Source organism: Carcharodon carcharias, chromosome 7 (genome assembly GCF_017639515.1).
Source record: "Carcharodon carcharias isolate sCarCar2 chromosome 7, sCarCar2.pri, whole genome shotgun sequence".
In the NCBI taxonomy this organism is placed as follows: domain Eukaryota; kingdom Metazoa; phylum Chordata; class Chondrichthyes; order Lamniformes; family Lamnidae; genus Carcharodon; species Carcharodon carcharias.
In genome coordinates, this window is record NC_054473.1 from 186,416,943 (window position 1) to 186,438,388 (window position 21,446).

Genomic DNA, 21,446 nt, shown 5'->3' on the forward strand with positions numbered 1-21,446 from the left:
GAACTCAATATTAAGTCTGGAAGATTGTCTTTTTCTTTTCCCTATTTTTAAATTTATTTCGATCTATTGTTTCATCTCCACCTTTTAGCCCATTTCAATCCCTTCCCTCCACCCCACCTGTACTAGGGCATCTACCACTAGCTTGCTTCCCTTAATGTCCCCATTAGCACATCCTTTAGATAATATTACCACCGTCAACACCTCTTTGTTCTTTTGTCTATGACATCTTCAGCAATCTCTTCTTGGCCCCCACCTATCACTGGCCCCCTGTCGAGTTCTCCTGTCTCACCCCCTTCTACCAGCTTATATTTCATCTCATTTCTATATGTCTTAGTTCTGAAGGGTCATACGGACTTGAAACGTCAACTGTATCCCTCTCCGCAGATGCTGTCAGACCTGCTGAACTTTTCCAGGTATGTTTGTTTTTGTTCTAGGTTTCCAGCATCCGCAGTATTTTGCTTTTATCTAACATGTTCAATAACTCTGGAGAGGAAAATGAAACTGAAGATAGTGTGTTTTTTTTGAGAATGTGTAATATTAGTGGTTATGAAAAATTGGGAGGGGTGGGGGGGGGGGAGGTTGTGGGGGTGGAGGGAACAGCACCTGAGGAGGAATGAATCATTTACAATGTTAATAAGTGCCAAGCATGAAGCTGCTGAGCAGCATTTCAGTGGAATTGGGGTCAGGAGAGGAGACAATCTGAAGATGAACTCGAAGGGCATGGGGAGAGAGGACAGAAAAGAAAGAATGACATGGATAGAGGGTTAAGACAGGGTTCTTAGGGGCAAAGGTTTGGATTGTTGGGAAAGGGGAAGGCTGGGATCAGGCAGGGACAGCTGAACAGATGATCTCAGTCTTAGGAACAAAGTAATCCATGAGCTCCTTACACATCTTGTTGGAGGTGAGAGTCAAGGTGACAGGACGGGTTGGTAGTGGAGATAAAAAGCTGGGGTCTATCAAAAATAATAGTTGCAAAAACTGTCTCCCCGCTGCAGAATTGCTAATGAAATTCCCTAGAGTCTTGATGCTCAGAAACTCATTTCCACCAGTCTCCTCTGATCCTGGCAACAGCTGTGTCTTATATTTCTCAGTCGAAGTTACCCTCAGTGGGTTGCAGGTGTAAAAGCAGGAACATTGGAGCTGCAGTGCCAAAGGGCCTCATGAAGATAAAACAGTCAGAAAATTCACTCCCCAGCTGTTTGATCTATATCCTTTTCATGATGAATGGTCCAAAATGTGCAATTTTGGTATTTGCTGCCCTGACGGTAATTGCCACTCAGCTCTCTATCCTCTATTCTACAGTCTACTGATTACCTATAGTAATTCACACATTAATTAAAATTCCTACCTTTAATGATCATTAAAATTACAAAACAATCAATAAAATCCAGTACTACAGGAACAATTGTAAACTTTTTATCACATTTGCGTATTTTCCATGTGGGAATGCATGTCAGGAAATCTTGAGGAATACATGTCATTTCTCAAAACTCAATCTCAGTGAACAAGATTGCACCAGAGTGAGCAGTCAGAAAGTCATTTAGAATAATATATTATTCTTAATCACAATCTGTTTAAGAAAAATATCCCACCAAACATAGCTTTACAGACTTGAATAATTTCCCTGATTTTTCTCATTTACACAACGTTTTCCCACAGCTGGTTTAAATGGTAATATATTGTCTCTTTGCTGTCTGGAGAAAGCAGCAGCACCAGATGCAGATTTCTTCATCGGTGTCAAAAGACATCCTGCAAGCAATTTAAAAAAATAGCAGTAATGCAGCAAGTTGGATATGTATCACAAAGAGTGAGCAAGAAAGAGTTCTGTCGACAGTTCAATTAGTTGAAGCCTTTTTATGATTGAGACAATTGTGAGGCTAATTTGGAACACAGGTTGATCACATCGAGGTGGGACTGAAGTCACGTTTCCAATTTTTAAAAACTGAATATCAAATTCTTAAATTGCCATGGTGGGGATTTAAACTCTCATTCTCTACGTTAGTTCAGGTCTGAGGATTGCTAATTCCGTAACACAACCATTTCATTACCAATTCCCTGAGAGACCTTGTCTGGGAAGAAATAACTTGCAATTATAAATAGCGCTTATTGTATTTTCTCAGATATGTCCTAAAATAATGAATCTCTTACAGTGCAGTTACTTATGCTCAGATGTACCAGCCATGTGACATACTGTAATTCCCCCTTAGATAGCATTCAGATGACTGGCCAGTAAATCTAATTGTATGGTGGCATTAGTAAAGGGAGGAAGGTTGGTCAAGAGATCTTTGTTTTATTTTTCTTCTGTCGTGGGACATGTGTATCGCTGGCAAGGCCAGCATTTGTTGCCCATCCCTAATTGCCCTTGAACTGAGTAGCTTGCTCACCCATTTCAGAGTCAACCACATTGCTGTGAATCTGGAGTCACACATAAGCTAGACCAGGTAAGAATGGCAGATTTCCTTCCCTAAAAGGGACATTAGTGAACCAGATAGGGTTTTATGACAATCAATGCTAATTACTGAGACTAGCTTTACATTCCAGGTTTATTATTGAACTTAAATTCCACCAGCTGCTGAGGTGGGATTTGAACCCATGTTTCTAGCATATTAGCCTAGGCCTCTGGATAACCAGTCCAGTGACATTAATACTACACTACTATCCCACCTTAACTTCTTCACTTAGTGCTGTTGAAGCTTTCACATCATCAGAACAGACATACAGGGTCTCTGCTTAACACCTCATCCAAAGGACATCACCTCTGACAATGCTGCAGTCTTACCGCATTGTACTGAATTGTCAGCCAAGACTTTCTCAGATCTTGGCGTGGGGTTTAAAACCACAACTATCTGACTCACAAGGGAGAGTGTTAATGTCCATTCTGTTCGGGACTCAACAGAGCAACTCTATAGCTATCCTGATTAAGATCAGTTAACTCAACACAAGGAAAGAATTTTAAAAATTCCTATTATATATTAAAAGCTAGTGTCTAGTCTCGACAGCTGGTGACTAGCCTTGACATTCCAAAGTTAATATACCCATAAGTATAAGCATAATGCATTTAACACTTTAGAGAAACAATGGGATACCATCTAATATTACATGACTGACATTCTGTTCTGTTTGTTTGAACTTTCACTGCAATTCTTGGCATTTATTATGGGTGGCAATTCATCAATGGATCTGCTGAAGTTCAGAATTCATAAATATGAATATTGTATTCATAAGTAATACAGGAATACTGTCCTGTATTCAGGACAGTTTCTTAAAATAATACCTCACAAAACCAATCAGGGAACAGGCTATTTTAGAGCTGGTAATGTGAAATGAGACAGAACTAATTAGTGATTTCTTAGTAATTGATCTTCTAGGAAAGAATGATCATAACATTATAACATTTTGCCTTTAGTTTGAGGGTGAGAAACTTGGGTCTGAAACTAGTGTCTTAAACTTAAATAAAAGCAATTACAAAGATATGAAAACTGAGTTGGCTAGGAAAATAGGTTAAGTGTTAAGATGATAGAAAAGCAGTGGCAGACATTTAAGGGGATATTTCATAACTGTCAACAAAGGTATATTCCTTTGAAAAAGGTTCTACAACATGGATGAACCATCTTTGGTTAACTGAGGGACTTAAACATAGTATCATATTGAAAGAAATGGAATATAATGCTGCAAAGATTAGTGGCAGGCCAGAACATTGGGAACATTTTAGAAACCAGCAAAGGATGACTAGCAAAATAAAGTAAAGGAAGAAATTAGAATATGAGAGTAAACTAGCAAAAAACCTAAAAATAGACAATAAGATCATCTATAAGCATATAAAAATGAAAAAAGCAGTTAATGTAAACATTGGTTCATTAGAGAATGAGACTGAGGAATTAATAATGGGAAATGAGGAAATGGCAGAGACTTTGAACAAATATCTTGCATCCGTCTGGTAGAAGATTCTAGTAGAAGATTCTAAAAACATCCCAATAATAGTAGAAAATCATGAGGGGAAAAAAGGAGAGAGGAACTTAAAATAATCATTATCACTGGCGAAAAAGTGCTAAGAAATCTAATGGGACTAAAGACTATCAAGTCCCCTGGACCTGATGGCCTGCATCCTAGAGTCTTTAAAGAAGTGGCTGCAGAGACAGTGGATGCATTCATTGGTTGTATTTTCCAAAATTGTCAAGATCCTGGAAAGGTCCAGCAGAATGGAAAACCACAAATGTAACACCACTATTCAAGAAAGAAGGGAGACATAAAGAAGGAAACTACAGGCCAGTTAGCTTAACATCTGTCATTGGGAAATCCTTGAATCCATTATTGAGGAAGTAGCAGCAGGACAGTTAGGAATGTCATCATGATTTGACAATGGCAAATCACCACTGACAAAAACTGCCAAGAAAACAGCTTAGGATGAAGTATCAGCAGACAATGAGCGAAGAAACTGCCTCTGCACATGACAATGACAATTAAAGGCAGTTCAAAGACAATTCACTATGTTGATTCACAGAATCTTAATGGCACAGGAGGAGGCCATTTGGCCCATTACCTCCACATCAGCTCTCCAAATGAGCATTATGACCTAGTGCCACTGCCCTGCCTTTTCCCCATACCCTTGCACATTATTTCTATTCAAATGATCATCTAATGTCCTCTTGAATGACTTGATTGAATCTACCTCCACCACACTTCCAGACCCGAACCACTTGTTGTGAGAAAAAGTTTTTTCTCACGTCACACTTGCTTCTTTTGCAAATCACTTTAAATCTGTGCCCTCTCATTCTTGATCCTTTTACAAGTGGGAACAGCCTCTCCCTATCTACTCTTTCCAGCCCCCCTCATGATTTTGAACATCTCTATCAAATCTCCTCAGCCTTCTTCTCTCCAAGGAGAACAATCCCAACCTCTCCAATCTATCCTCATTGCTGAATTTCTCATCTCTGGAACCATTCTTGTAAACCTCTTCTGCACTCCCTCCAATGTGTTCACATCCTTCCTATATGGTGCCCAGAACACAATATTACAGCTGAGGTCTAATGAGTGTCTGCTATAAATTCAGTATAACCTCCCTGCTCTTGTACTCTATGCCACTACTTATAAAGCCCAGGATACTATATGCTTTATTAACTCTCTCTCCACCTTCATAGGTCTATGCACATATACACTCAAGTCTTTATGGTCCTGCATCCCCTTCAAAATTTCATCCCTTATTTTATATTGTATGTCCACGTTCTTCCTACCAAAATGCATCATCTCACACTTCCTTAGCTAAGGCTGAGCAAGTTGGACCTATATTCATTGGATTTCAGAAGAATGAGAGGTGATTTTATTGAAATGTCTGAGGGGGTTTGACAGGGTAGAAGCTGAAAGGATGTTTCTCCTTGTCAGGTAATCTAGAACTAGGGAGCACAGTTCCAAACTAAGGGTCTCCTATTTTTATGATAAAAATGAGAAATTTCTTCTCTCAGAGGGTTGTTCATCTTTAGAATTCTCTATCCCAGAGAGCAGTGGAGGCTGAGTTATTGAATATATTTAAGGCTGAGTTAGACAGATTTCTGATCTACAATGAAGCAAGGGTTATGGGGGGTCAGCAGGAAAGTGGAGTTAAGCCACAGTCTGATCAGCCATGATCTTACTGTATGGTGGCAAGCTTAAGGGGCCAAAAAGCCTACTCCGGCTCCTATTCTTTTCTTCATATGAGAGCAATGTCCATCTTGGTAACAGTGAGTAAATTGAAGCATTTTTACCTTCAGCCTTGGCACATCTGTCTATCCCTCCACAAAAATAATTAAGGGACGTCAGTATCTTCAACTTTTACAAGTGGCAAATCCAAATTTTGGCCCTAGATACTTCATCCCAAAGCATCCGCTCCAAGAAATTACCACATTTTTCTTGATGTCTCCAACCACTCTCCCCCACCCCCAAAACAGGGTTTGATGACAATGTTGGCTTAAGGATGCTTAACAGTTTGGCCCAACAGCTTTACTGCATTTCTCCTGTTACCTCTGCAGTAATTCAAGTCAACAGCTCAACACTTTGCCTAAACTTGTGCTTGAAAACCATAGTATACATCGTAATGCCCAATGAGCTTTCCCAAATTGTTCCAGTGCAGTAGTTAGTTTGTGTTGATTTCTTATTTGCAAATGTTAAAACACAGTAAGCAAGCATTTAAAACAAGTCAGGGTCCCAAAGTTGAAGGAAGACCAAACACCCATCTTAGAAAATACCCTGATATGCGCCTTAGAGAATATCTTGATACTAGAATCCTCCTTCCACTAGGCATGAACCTAAAACTGTCACCTTTCTGTTGGTGGAAAAGCTGATGACTCTCTACCCCCTCCCTATTACATCAAAAAGTTCCACCGCATAAATCCCCACCCCACACACTTCACTTAAGTAAAACTAGCTCTCCAGCAATCTACTTCTGTGTGAAAATCTCTGCTTGCAAACAACTGCACCACCCCCATAATCTAATGAGTCATCATCACTTCCTCCTCCAAATCCTTCCTGTTCTTGTTTAAACCTAATCTCCCTCTTTCCCCTCCCTCTCAACAGTGATACCCTCCCACTGAAGCCAAACTAGCTCTCTAGCATCTCCCTCAACTGAGACAAACTACCCCTTCTTCTGAAATAAAAACAGAAAATGCTGAAAAAACTCAGTAGGTCTGGCAGCATCTGTGGACATAGAAACAGTGTTAACATTTGGAGTCCGTATGACTCTTTTTCAGAGAAGCGTTAACTCTGTTTCTCTCCCCACAGACGCTGCTAGACCTGCTGAGTTTTTCTTGCGTTTTGTCTTTATTTCAGATTTCCAGCATCTGCAGTATTTTGCTTTTATTTTACCCCTTCCTCTGCTCTCCTCCAACTCTAATCTATCTCCCTCTCCTTCCCTGCTCCTCTCTTCTCTTCTCCTGCCTGTAACAATGTTATCCTCCCCATATCTTTTCTCCCTCTCCTTCCATCTGCCTTCGCTGCTCACCATCTGCTTTTGTTCAACTACTCCCTGTCTCCTCAACCTACTTAATCTGAAAAGTGCATTTGATCTTGACTCACCATGTGAAACACCATGAAAAATTGACCAGTTATTAATAACAAAAGCTTTCAGCGGGGAGACAGAGCATGGAAATATTTTTTCAAGCCAAGAAAACTGAAACTTGAAAACTCACTTCTAAACATTTTGATTCATGCAAAGCTCTCTACAACTTTATGTCCGCTGAAGAAATGTGACTATTCCATTTCCAATTTTGTCTATTCTTATGACCTTTCCGTGGTTGCAACATTTATGTCTAAGCAGTGAACCTGAAAGCTTCTGAATTATCCCTGGAAACAGCTCTCTAAGGGGTTGGGTTGTAGACAGCATTACATTTTATATTAGTGGCATTGCAGAAACAATTAATCAGATTAATTGTCTATCTTTGCAGATTTTTCAAAAGATTAATATTCAGCAACAGAAATAATGTGGTAGCAAACCAGCAGAATCTGGAATATAAAGCAAGTCTCAGTAATGACGATCATGACAACTATCGCCTGTTGTAAAAACCCACCTGGTTCACTTCCCTTTAGGGAAGGAAATATGCCATTCTTACTTGGCCTGGCCTACATGTTACTCAGACCCACTGCAACAACTTCCAATGTGCAAAAGAATCTAGTCTATAGTTGCAGGCTTTTTGAAAGACTAGTATTCAGCAATAAAAATATGCAGTATCAAATCAAAAAATACAGAAACTTGGAAAACAGACATCTGGGCTGTGATACTCGTCTGTAATCCCATCTGAAATTGGGTGGGATTGAAGAGGATGATGAGGGAAAATTCAGTTCGGGAGGTCGAACACCACCTCACTCTGAGATTTCGATCCTTCCGTCACAACTACCACTGGTTGCTCATTTTCTGCTTGCCACTTGTGTGGGTTCTCTGCCTTTTTAAAAATTCTTCCTGGGATGTGGGCATTGTTCACATAGCTGGCATTCATGCTGTTCCCTAATTGTCCAAAAAGGTGGTGGTCAGCTGGCTTGTTGAGCCGCTGCAGTCCATGTGGTGTGGGTACAATCACAGCGCTGTTGGGTATTCCATCACATTCCTGACATGTACCTTGTTGGGGGTGGGAATTTTTAAAAAATTCATTGATGAGTTGTGGGCTTTGCTGGCTGGGCCAGCATTTATTTCCCATCGTTGGTTGTCCTTGAGAAGGTGATGGTGAACTGCCTTCTTGAACTGCTGCAGTCCATGTGGTGTAGGTACACCCACAATGTTGTTAGGGAGTTCCAGGATTTTGACCCAGCAACAGTGAAAGAATGGCGATATATTTCCAAGCCAGGATAGTGAGTGACTTGGAGGGGAACGTCCAGGTGGTGGTGTTCCCATCTATCTGCTTTCCTTGTCCTTCTAGTTGGTAGTGGTCATGGGTTTGGAAGGTGCTGTCAAAGGAGCCTTGGTGAGTTCCTGCAGGGCATCTTGTAGATGGTATGTACTGTTGCTGTCATGTGTCAGTGGTGGAGGGAGTGAATGTTTGTGTTATGTAGTGCCAATCAAGTGGGCTGCTTTGTCCTGGACGATGTCAAGCTTCTTGAACGTTGTAGGAGCTGCAATCCAGGCAAGTGGGGAGTATTCCATCACACTCCTGACTTGTGCCTTGCAGATGGGGAGGCAGAAATTTGCGCTGAGCAGGTGGGTGCATGCCCGACCTGCTTGAGCATAACATGACACGCAGTGACGTTGGGCCAATGTCCTGAAATCATTGTACGATATTTCAGTCGGTGGGCGTGTGCGGGAATCGGCAGCATGCCCACCGACAATTAATAGGTCTATTAAGGCCATTAAAGTTGTAACCTAATTACATTTTTAACTGCCCATCCAACTTTACGGTTGGCGGGCAGGCAAAAAGGCCAAGCAGCCTTTGGGTTTTTTAGGAAACCTCATCCACGGGCGGGATGAGGTTTCCAACAGCAATTAAAAGTTAAATAAAAATTTTAAAAATTCATTCATAACATGGCCCTGCTCATGTGACAGTCACAAGGGCACGTGTTTTTAACATTGCTAACTTTTTTCTTTTTAATGTTATAAATCTTCAGCTGCCTCAGGGAGCTTTCATTGCGTGCTATTGCGAGCTTCCGCGCTCGCCCTCCTCCTGCCCCACCCCGGCAATGCTGAGCACTGCAGCACACATTTCACGCTGGCTGGCCGTTGATTGTTCAGCCAGCGTGAAATCAATGCCGGGACCCGATTGCAGGCAGTGGTTGGCTTCGTGACCGCTCCCAGGCCTGCCTGCCGTGCCCGACAAGGTAAAAATTCTGGCCATGGACAGGCTTTGGGAAGTCAGGAGATGAATTACTTTTCACCGGATTCCTAGCCTCTGACCTGCTTTTGTAGCCACAGTATTTATAAGGCTAGTCCAGTTCAGTTTCTGGTCAATTGTAACATCCAGGATGTTGATGGTAGACGACTCAGCGATGGGAATGCCATTGGCTGTTATGGGGAAGTGGTTAGATTCTGAAACGCAAACAGAAAAGACTGGAAAAACTCAGCAGGTCTGGCAGCATCTGTGGGGAGAGAAACAGAGTTAACATTTGAAGTCTGTATGACTCTTCTTCAGTTTTTCCGCAGTGGGTAGGAAAGAAAATGGAGCTGAGGTTACAATCAGATCAGCCATTATCTTATTAAATGGCAGAACAGGTTCGAGGGGCACTCCTACTCTTAATTCATAAGTTTGTATGTGCTTTCCACTTATCAACCAAGACTGAATGTTGTCCAGTTCTTGGATGCATTTGGACATGGACTGCTTCAGTATCTGAGGAGTTGCGGATGGCATTGAAAACTGAAATTTACAGCAACATCCTCGCTTCTGACCTTATGGTAGGGGGAAAGTTACGATGAAGCAGCAGAAGATGGTTAGGCCTAGAACACTGTCCTGAGGAACGTCTGCAGCCATGGTAGTCATCTTCCAAAATTCTATAGACTCTGGAGCAGTTCCTACAGATTGGAGGGTGGCAAATGTAACCCCACTATTTAAAAAAGGTGGGAGAGAAAAAGCAGAGAATTACAGACCAGTTGGCCTAAATCAGTAGTGGGGAAAATGCTAGTCTTTTATAAAAGACATAGTAACAGAATACTTGGAAAGCATTAACGGGATTAGGCAAAGTCATCATGGATTTATGAAAGGGAAATCATGCTTAACTAATCGACTGGAGTTTTTTGAGGATGTAACTAGTAGAATAGGTAAGGGAGAACCAGTGGATGTGGTGTATTTGGATTTCAGGAAGGCTTTTGATAAGGTCCCACATAAGGGGCTAGTGGGCAAAATTAAAGCACATGGGATCAGGGATAATATACTGGCATGGATTGAGAATTGGTCGACAGACCGGAAACAGAGTGTGGGAATAAATGGGTTTTTTTCTGGATGGCAGGCAGTGACTAGTGATATACTGCAGGGATCAGTGCTTTGGCCCCAGCTATTCACAATATATATAAATACTTGGATGAGGAAACCAATTGCAACATTTCCAAGTTTGCTGACGACACAAAACTGGCTGGGGTTGTGAGGAGAATGCAAGGAGGCTTCAGGGTGATTTAGACAAGTTGTGTGTGTGGGCAAACACATAGCTGATGCAATATAAGTGGATAAGTGTGAAGTTATATGCTTCAGTGTGAGAAACAGAAAGGCAGAGTTTTATTTAAATAGTGACACATTGGGAAATGTGGATGAACAAAGGGATCTGGGTGTACTTATACAGCAGTTAATGAAAGTAAACAGGCAGGCACAGCAAGCAATTAGGAAGGCAAATGGTATATTGGCGTTCATTACGAGAGGATTTGCGTTCAGAAGTAGGGATGTCTTACTGCAGTTATACAAGGTTTTGGTGAGACCACACCTGGAGTATTGTGTGCAGTTTTGGTCTCCCTACCTAAGAAAGGATATGCTTACCATAGAGGGAGTGCAGTGAAGGTTCACTAGGCTGATACCGGGAATGGCAGGACTGTTGTATAAGGAGAGATTGGTTCGACTGGTCCTGTACTCACTAGAGTTTAGAAGAATGAGGGAGGATCTGATTGAAATGTATAAAATTCTAACAGGGCTAGACAGACTAGATGCAGAGAGGATGTTTCTCCTGGTTGGGGAGTCCAGAACCAGGGGCCGCAGTCACAGGATAAGGGCAGGCCATTTAGGACTGAGATGAGGAAAAGATTTCTTCACTCAGAGGGTGGTTAACCTGTGGAATTCGCTACCACAGGAGGCTGTGGAGGCCACGTCACTGAATATATTCAAGAAAGAAATTGATAATTTTTTGGATATTAGGGGCATCAAGGGGTATGGGGAGAAAGCAGGAATATGGCGTTGAGATAGAGGATCAGCCATGATCATATTGAATGGCAGAGCAGGCTTGAAGGGCTGAGTGGCCTACTCTTGCTCCTAGTTTCTATGTCTTGGGGCTAATTGGTCTTCAACAACCAAAACCATTTTCCTTTGAGCAAGGCATGCTTTTTTCCAGTAGAGGCTTTTCCCCTTATTCCATTGTTTTCAATTTTTCTAGAGCTCCTTAATGCCAAACTCAGTCAAACATTGCCTTGATATCAAGGATAGTCTCTCTCATCTCACTTCTGGAATTCAGCTTTTTTCCAAGTTTGGACCAAGACTGTAATGGGTCTGAAGCCAAGCAGCCCTGGTGGAACTTAACCTGAGCATTGGTGAACAGCTTATTAGTGTTTAAGAACCGCTTGATACCACTGTCGACGATATCTTCCATCACTTTGCTGATGTTTGAGAGTAACCCAATGCAACAGTAATTGGCCAGATTGGATTTGTCTTGCTTTTCTTGGATAAGACATAATTAGGCAATTTTCCACTTCATTGGTTAGTTGCCTGAGCTGTAGTTGTGCTGGAACAGCTTAGCTAGGGATACTGATAATTCCAGAGCACAAGTCCTCAACATTGCAGCCTGGATGTTATTGGGGCCGATAGCCTTTGCTGCATCCAATATGCTCAGCTGTTTCTTGAGGGAAAGTCTGGCATTGTGGTAATGTCATTGGGCTAGCAATCCAGAGGCCCAGGCTAATGCTCTGGGGACAGAGATTTGAATCTTACCACGGCAGCTGGTAGAATTTGAATTCAATTCATAAATCTGGCATTTTAAAAACTAGTCTCCGTAGTAGTGACCATGCAACCATTGTCAATTGTCATAAAAAACCCAAATTACCTAGCTGGTTTACAATGTGACTCCAGATCTACAGCAATGTGGTTGACTCTTAAATGCTCCCTGAAGTGGCCCAGCAAGCCACTCAGTTGTGTCAAACCATTATGAAGCCTAAAAAGAATGAAACCAGATGGACCACCCGGCATCCACCTAGACACTGGAAATCACAATGACACACTCAGCCCTGTCTGCCCTGCAAGTCATCCTTACTAATGGCTGGAGGCTTGTGCCAAAATTGGGAAAGCTGTTCCACAGACTAGTCAAGCAACAGCCTAACATAGTCATACTCATGGAATTATACCTTACAGAAATGTCCCAGACACCATCATCACCATCCTTGGGTGTGCCCTGTCCCAGTCATTGTCCAAACATGGACAAAAGAGCTGAACTCAAGAGGTGAGGTGAGACATCAAGGCAACATCAAGTATGGCAGGAAGGAGCCCTGGCAAAACTGGAATCAATGGGTGTATGGGAAAAAACTCTCCACTGGTTGGAGTCATACCTAGCACAAAAGAAGATGATTCTGGCTGTTGGAGGTCAATCATCTCAGTCCCAGGGCACCGCTGCAGAGTTCCTCAGGGTAGTGTCCTAGGCCCAACCATTTTCAGCTGCTTCATCAATGACCTTTCTTACATCATAAGGTCAGAAGTGGGGATGTTTGCTGATAATTTCACAACGCCCAGCCCTATTCAAGACTCCTCAGATACTGAAGTAGTCAGTGACAATATGCAGCAAGGCCTGGACAACATTCAGGCTTGAACTGATAAGTGGCAAGTAACATTTGTGCCATGTAAGTGCCAGGCAGTGACCATCTCCAACAAGAGAGAACCCCAGCCATCTCCCCTTGACATTAAGTGGCATTACCATCGTTGAACTATCAACATCCTGGGGGCTTACTACTGAGCAGAAACTGAACTGGACCAGCCATATAAATACTGTTGCTATGACAGCAAGTTAGGAATTCTGTGGTGAGTAACTCAGCTCCTGAATCTTTAAAGACTGTCCATACGATCGAAGGCACAAGAGGTAAAACCTACCTGGTCTAGACAGCGACGCCTACATCCTGTGAAAGAATGAAAAAATTCAAATGGAGTGAATTAAATTTGCTGAAGACTGACATCTGTGATGGTGGGGATTTTATGAGAAGAAGCCTCTGACTGAAAGCATCTGCAAACACTTAGCCTTGCCTGGAATAGTGCAGTTCCTACAATGCTCAAGAAGCTCGACATCATCCAGGAAAAAACAGCCTGCTTGACTGGCACCCCACCTTCACCATTCACTCCCTCCACCACCAATGCACAGTGGCAGCAGTGTGTACCATCTGCAAGACGTACTGCAGCAACTCACCAAAGCTGCTTCGACAGCACTTTCCAAACCGTGACCTCGACCACCTAGAAGGACAAGGGCAGCAGTTGCATGGGAACACCACTACCTGGAAGTTCCCCTCCAAGCCACACACCATCCTGACTTGGAACTATATCGCCATTCCTTCACTGTTGCTGGGTCAAAATCCTGGAACTCCCTCCCTAACAGCACTGTGGGTGTACCTGCGGCAGTTCAAGAATGCGACTCACCACCACCTTCTCAAGGGCAACTAGGGATGAGTAATAAATGCCGGCCTAGCCAGCGACACCCACATCCCATGAAAGAATTAAAAAAAAAATAGATGTAGAGAACTGACTTTGCTGAAGACTGAAGCATATGAGATGGTAGGGACCTCATGAGGAGAAGCTTTTGGCTGAAGATATCTGCAAACACTCAGCCTTGTCTTTTGCATCATTGAGGGTGGGATGTTTGTGCAGCCTTCTCCTCCTCCTATTATTTGTTTACTTGTGCATGACCATTCACAACTGATGTGGCAGAACTGCAGTGGTTTGATCTGATATTTTATGGGATTGTTTAACTTTGTCTAGAGCATGCTGCTTCTCCTGTTTAACATGTTGTCCTATGATGCAGCATTACCAGGTTGCCTCCTCATTTTTAGGTGTGATTGGCATGCTCTCTACAGTCCTTGCTGAACCAAGGTTGGTCTCTTGCTTTGATGGAAATGACAAAGAGTGAGGGATATGCCAGGAGATGAGGTTACAGGTTGTGATGGAATACAATTTTGCTGCTGCTGAATGCCCAGTTTTGAACTGCTAGATCTATTCTGAATCTACCCCATTTAGCATGGCAATAGTGCCACACAACAGAATGGAGGATATCCTCTGCAAAAAGAGAACTTTGTCTCCACAAGCATTGTGCGGTGATCACTCATGAATAAATGCATCTGCAACAGGTTTTTTTTGTGAAGATGAGTTCAAGTAGGTTTTCTCTCATGTTGGTTCTTTCACCACCTGCTGCAGGCTTAGTCTGACAGACATGTCCTTCAGAACTTGCTAGCTTGGTCAGTAGTCGTATTACGGAGTACTACTGGAATCCGTACAAGAGTACATTCTGCGTCCTTGCTACACTGAGTGCTTTTTCGCAATTTACTACCACTTCCTGGGGTTACAATGTAGAACGTGACTGGGAAACAGCAGCAAAGAATCAGCCCCCCAATGGAGGAAGGGGGACCTCTAATCCATTTCAGAAAAACACCTGCTGAGGGATCGAGTCTTGGCTGAGGCCATCAGTAGGACAGTAGATCTGGTCTTATGGACATTTTTAACACTTTAAAATCTTTTATTGCCACTGCCAATTCTAGTGATGTAGCAGTGTCTCCACTGCAGTGCCGCTGAGATTCTTTTGCCTGAATTCAGTGGGATGGGTGGAGATTCTGTTCTACCCTACTCCAAATAGGAGTTATTCTGGTCTTGTTGACCATGTAGATTCCAATGAGATCCTCTAATAGAGCACCCAGTGTCCAGCCATGGAAAATATTTGTTATACCTGTCCTTTTTGGGCCATACATGTCCATGTAACTCTTTCGAGTACAAACACGTTTCCATCTGTTCCTATTCAGATGAAGTTACATTGTTTCATAGTTTTGCCATTGTGAGATTTGAACTCTTGATAATCTTTTAAATGAAAACCAAATCAACAAAATTGGGATAAATCAGGCACAGCCCCTAATTCTGGTCAGCTGTAAAACCAAGGACAAAGTTTAAAGGAACCTTACAAACTTTAAATCAAAATGTGATTAAAGGGGTCAACAAAACACCCCAGTCCCCGCGGTGCCCACCGAGCACGGAAGGCCTCGAGAGTGCCAGCAGACACCGCGTGCTCCCTCTCCAGGGACATCTGGCAGCGAACGTAGCAGCGGAAGAGGGATCAAATTGTAACTCTTTCGAGTACAAACCCGTTTCCATCTGTTTCAGATGAAGTTACATTGTTTCATAGTTTGCCATAGTGAGATTTGAACTCTTGATCTTGGGGTTACAAACCCAATACCATGACCACTTGACTATCCTCCTCCTATTCTCTGAATTGAGAGCACCTGAGTACAATGACAGGCCCACTAATTGTTCCTATCTCACATGCACTGCTTTGGAATACCCATGCCACCACCAGGCAGGAGCACTTAGCTTGCCTTAGTTCTAGGATATGAGAGCAATGCAAAAGGGCAAAGACCCATTGTAAATGTCTCCATGTTGGACAATTTGTATTTTCCTTAGGACTCTTCTTCCACTGTAAGCTATATTTACATTGTGGTTTGCTCAACATATGGCCATTTCTACCATACTTCGGAACTGATTTTGAGCCCAAAGGTGTAATCCAGTACCCTGCGGCAAGAACCATACTTACTTTCTTTATGAACATCTTTTGTTGATTGTTTAGACCAAGTTATATAATCTGTTTGTTGCCTGTGGAAATTTGTCATGTGAGATGCAGATTTTTGGATTGGTGTCAAAAGAATTTCTGCAAAATAAAATATAATTATGAACGTTATAATGTACTTAAAAATCATGTATAAAATTTATCATAATCATGTTCCCCTCATTGAGATTATCTTAACCACAATAATTGTGACAAAAAATTATGCATAGCTCTCTATAAAAAAAATTCACAAAGTTCTGCATGAAAGGCAACTAATTAAGCTTATAAAACTTGTGAATGAAGTGGTCATTGACAAGTGGATTAAAAGGTTTTGCAAAGGTAGAAAAAGAAACATAGTTCTTCATCTTGGTCTCAGAATGTCCCAAAGCACTTCACATACAATTTACTTTTGAAAAAGAATAGACACTGCTCTTCTGTAAGCAAACAAGACAGCCAACTTGTACATAGAAACAAATAAATGGCCAGCTAATTTGTTTCTTTTTATGTTGGGCGTGGAAGGAATATTAAGCAGGACACTGGAAGATTTCCCTGTACTTCCTCACATAGGTCAGGATTTAAGATGATGATGACCCTGCCACCAGCTGGAAAGTCGGGGGTGAGCTCACCTTCGTTGGCCCTGGAAACCACGAAGCTATTTAGCGTGGCTCAGACAATCAAGAACCTGAACAGGAGGATCCTCCAACCCCGGCTTCTCTGAGCCTGCAGTCAGGCTGCCAGGGTATACCATTAATTGGCTACTTGAAGGCTTCAATTGCCCAAGGCCGGGGGACATAAAATTCGGGCCATACTCTCATTGCATCCACCTGAACAGGCACGCTTTCTTTTAAAATTTCACCCAAAAGATGGCTACTTGGAAAATACAGAACTTCTTTAGTACTGCACTGCAGAGTAAGCCTAGATTGCATGCTCTAGTCTTGGAGCAATGCTTCGATCCAAAACTTATAGCTCAGAAATGAGAGTGCTATAAAATGAGTGAGACTGACACTTTATACAAATTGTATTACAGTGCAGTTACTCGCTTTGGATTTTATGTTACTTTGGAGTGGTAAAACCTTTCTCTGTGGGGAAATATTGATACACTCCTGAAAGCCCCCTATCTTAACTTCCAATATGCAAAATAATCTAGTCTATTGTTGCAGAATTCTTAAAAGATTAGTATTCAGCAACTAAAATAATGTGGTAATAAACCGACAGATATGGAAACCTGAGACATCTGGCTGGGAAACTCCTGTGAAATCCCAACCTGAAATTGGGTGGGATTGCAGAGGAGAATGAGGGAAAATACAGGGAGGGAGCTAAGCACCTCACTCTGAGATTTCCATCTTCCCATCACGTCTACCACTGGTTGCTCATTTCCCAGTTGCAGGCGTTCTCTTCCTTTTCACGGTATATGGGAATCACTGGCATGGACAGCATTCACTGCCCATTGCTAATTATCTGAGAAAGTGGTTGTGAGCTGCCTTCTTGAACTGCTGCGGTCCTGGTGGTGTAGTACACCCACAGTGCTGTTAGGGAGGCAGTTTCAGGATTTTGATCTGGTGACTGTGATGGAGAGGTGGTTAGGTTCTCTCTTGTTAGAGGTGGCCATTGTTTGGCACTTGTGTGTTGTGAATGTGACTTGCTACCCATCAGCCAAAGCCTCAACATTGTCCAAGTCATGCTGCACAGGGGCACAAGCTGCTTCATTATGTGCAATGTTATCTCAATAAGACATGAAAAGAAATCCAAAATTGTATCAGAATTTTATTGTTCTTTTTTTCACTATTTTTAAAATGGTCATTCCGCTGAATGAAAAAAGATGGCTGGTACAAGTCACATGACCACAGGATTGACCCAAGCTACCAACAGGAGTTACAAGAACATAAGTAGCCTCCTCTCATCATTGTGGAATCTCATGCCCAATTGTAAGGACATTGTAATAATGAAAACAGCGGGCTCACAAATGGAAATTTGTTATGCCTGCAGAGTTGTTAACAGAACCATCTCACACCTGGAACTGTCCAGGCCCATTTCAAAAGGGGACCACTGAGGGGGCAATGGACATCATTTGTATCTTGATAAGCTTACCCCTCTAATAGAATCAAAGGGCCTGCCTAGACAATGGCTTCCTGACACAAGAACCTCAATACGGATGTAACTCTTTCAAAAGCTAATGGCTGGGACATTATCAGTCTGAAATCAAAGCCAGTTCCAGACACTAGATAAACATCTCTTTTGAAATCGTTGTGGAGAAAGAAAGTCACATGCCTCGAGTGACCATTTTGAAATCTCCATATTCCTTTGGGAACTGAGAAACCCAGTCTGCTTGTTTAACATCCAACTGGTGAACATCAGGAAGCAGGACTCCTGGCTGAACAACAGCCAGCTCCTCAAAGCCTGTCTCTGCTGGAAGATTTCTTACAATTGCCTGCAGAACTGACCCAGTATCTGCATACCAATTTAATCCTGCAGTGTCAGCACCAACTGGAAAGGGAAATCTACAATTCCAGTCTTCAGCCAGCGAACACGAACTCCTACATGAAAGAACTCCTCATTGGACTCTGGTAATCAAGCGAACTAATATTCAATTCCAAGATTCTTTTACTGTTACTATCCATAGTTGTAAAACTTTTTTTTTCTATTCCCCCCTTACTGTTAACTCAGAAGGTTAGTTTATTCACATTCAAACCTGGGGGAGCAGTGTTCATAATATCCCACTCCAATACACGCAGAGTTAATCATAACGCAAGTTTGCTGCAAACTGTTAGTAAAATGGATCACTCAAACTGAGGGTTTGGGAAAACAAGCCAATGCCTACTTAGAACAATTCAAAAACACCTTCTGCTTACGGACAATTGGTGAGAAGATAAAGAAACTCAGTTTGCTTTTTGCTCCTGTCTGTAACAGGAATTGGGGGCTCGTCTGGGGTAGACCCATTACAAGCGAGATAAAAGTTGATCAAACAAGCAAAATTGATCAAAAATTTCACCAGTCAAAATTTAAGAAATGAGCTGAAACTAATACAAAAGCAGCCAACTGGAAGCCAAAAATTCAGTGGCCGATACAATCTTTAAAACACAAATAAACTATCGCAGCAAATTCCCTTCCCCTAACACTAAGAAAATGACAATTTCCAATGCACAGATGTAGGTAAAGCAAGGAGACTTAAGCAGAGAAATATTAGCATCTCTAAGAATAGAACAACTGAAAGCTCTGGCTAGTAAGGTGCATTGAAACTATCCAGTAGGGGAAAAGAAGTGTGGTGTGTGGCGTGTGATCCAGTTGCTGGTCAAGCATTTGCACCTCACTTATCAAACAGAACAGGTAGACACTGCCCTGACACCCTTAGCCAAATTCAATCTGAAAAAGCTCAGAATGCAGCTAGAGTTTCAAGAGAGAGAGAGAGAAAGGGAAGCTCAGGGGAGTGAAAGAGAGAGAGAAAAAGGTAGAGAGAAGAATTCCAGCTCTGAAAATTGCAAAAAAGGAGGTAGCAGCTTAAAGGGAGAGAGAGAGGTGAGATAGATGGAAGCTGCTAGTGAAAACCTCTCTCTACCTGGTAACAGTCCATATCTCCCTACCCCAGAACCAATCTCTGAGGCCCTTAAGTACGCTAGATTCATTCCCAAATTTGAAGAGAGTGACGTGGAATCCTTTTTGCCACTTTTGAGAAAGTAGCTGGACAGCTAAAATGGTCATCGCATATCTGGACCTTTTTAATTCAAGTGCAGCTGTCAGGGAGAGCACAAGAGGTCTAGTCCATGCTGACTCCTGGTGTGTCCATTAATTATGAACAGACCAATGCTTAGGGCCTATGGGCAGGATTTTCGCATTGTTGGGTGGGCATGGCAGGTGGGCCAGGAAGGGCCGGGAAATGGCTTGATGCCTACGATCAGACCCTGACCGGGATTTCACGTCGGCTGGCCAATTAAAGGCCAGCCAGCATGAACGGTGTTGCTGGGATGAGGGCAAAGGCTAAAGTCTGCGCCTGTGCAAGGGAGGGTGAACTGAAAGCTCCCTGAAGGCAGGGAGCAGCCTCAGGGAGCTGAAGAATTTTAAAATCAAAAATAAAGATTTTGATAATCGAGAAAAAATGCTCCCACATAGGACTCACTCACATGAACAGAAACATAATAAAAATTATGCCAAAACATTTTTTAAAAAATTAATGTCGGAAACCTCATCCTCGGAAACCTTATCCTATGGATGAGGTTTCCTCAAAAATGCAAAGGCTGCCTGGCCGATTCGCCCACCCCAAGGTTTGATAGGTAGCGATAAATAGCAGTTAATTAATACTTTGATGGCCTTAATAGGCTTCTTAATTGTCGGCGGGCGCTTTGCTGAAATATAGCACGAGTGCGTGATGACGTTGGGATGCTCGCCCAATGTCATCACGTGCTATTTCATGCTCCGGCACGCACCTGCATGCCGAGCGGAAAATCCTGTCCTATGATTTAGTCCCGGGGCATATCGCCAGCAATTCCAGGAGGCATGTAAAAAACCCACCTAACCCTACTGAGTTCAAACGGCTGAAGCAAATCATGTTCCACGCTCTTTAAAAACACAGCGCACCTATGAGGGATTGCATGACTTAATACTGCTGGAGGAATTGAAAAACTGCTTATCCCCCTACCTAAGGATGCATTTGAAGGTCCAGAGAAACCTCACAGCTAGGGTTGCAACAGTCATAGCAGACAGCTATGACCTCACCCAAAGGCCTGGAAAATCAGGCAGACCCTTTCCAAATTGCCCCCATTATCATTGGAAAGATAAGAAGGGCGACAAAGATCGGACAGGTGCTCCAACCAGAAAGGCTTCAAACTCAAAAAGAGAACACCCGGAGATTGTTTTCCCATTGTAACAAAATAGGACACTCCAGGCCTGAATACTGCAGGTTAAAAGGGAAGCCTCTGGGTTTTATAGGGCTCTATGAGAGTAGTCCCTAGAAGGATGCCCCAATAGCTAGTGCAGCAGAGCAGGCAGGGACATTCACTGCAGAAATTAGCCCTTCTGAGGGTATGGCCCTATGTGTGGCCAAGCCGGATAAACTTCCAGAGAGCTTTCGGAGTTTTGTCCTTCCAGGAACAGTGTGCCTGTACCTGTCCCAGGATCTGAGCAAGACTGTTGTACTGCTCTGGGATACAGGGACTACTTGGTTCCTAATGTTGGAGGAAAACATAAGCCTAACCCCCTGAGTCCTCCCTAAAATCCAAGGCACTGATCAGTGGAGTGGGGGGAGGACACATGTCTGTCCCCCTAAATCGGGTCCACCTATGTGTAACCTAGTCTCAGGCCCAGTGACAGTAGAATTGTCCCTGAGTTGGCAGTAACAGGGATAGAGTTCTTACTTGGAAACAATTTGGTTGGCAGTAAAGTGTTAGCTAGTGAAAGAAAAGAGGCTGGAGAAAGCCAGCAGGAATCTGCAGGAGTGTAGGGAGCTGGAGAATGTTCTGAGGCTCTAAAGAGTGAAACAGAACCTGTAACAGTTGAGGTAGCTAAGAGGGTGCTGCTTGAATTTAACACGGCTGAAGTCA

At 42.7% G+C, this 21,446-nt stretch overlaps 1 protein-coding gene across 1 annotated transcript in view; it reads right to left on the reverse strand.

Annotated features, from left to right (window-relative positions):
- Positions 1 to 21,446, reverse strand: part of terb1 (telomere repeat binding bouquet formation protein 1) — a 185,847-nt gene that overhangs the window by 40,027 nt on the left and 124,374 nt on the right. The window contains exon 18 of the mRNA XM_041191710.1: positions 15,904 to 16,017. Within this exon, the coding sequence (XP_041047644.1) occupies positions 15,904 to 16,017 (114 nt within the window). The remainder of the gene's footprint in view (positions 1 to 15,903; positions 16,018 to 21,446) is intronic.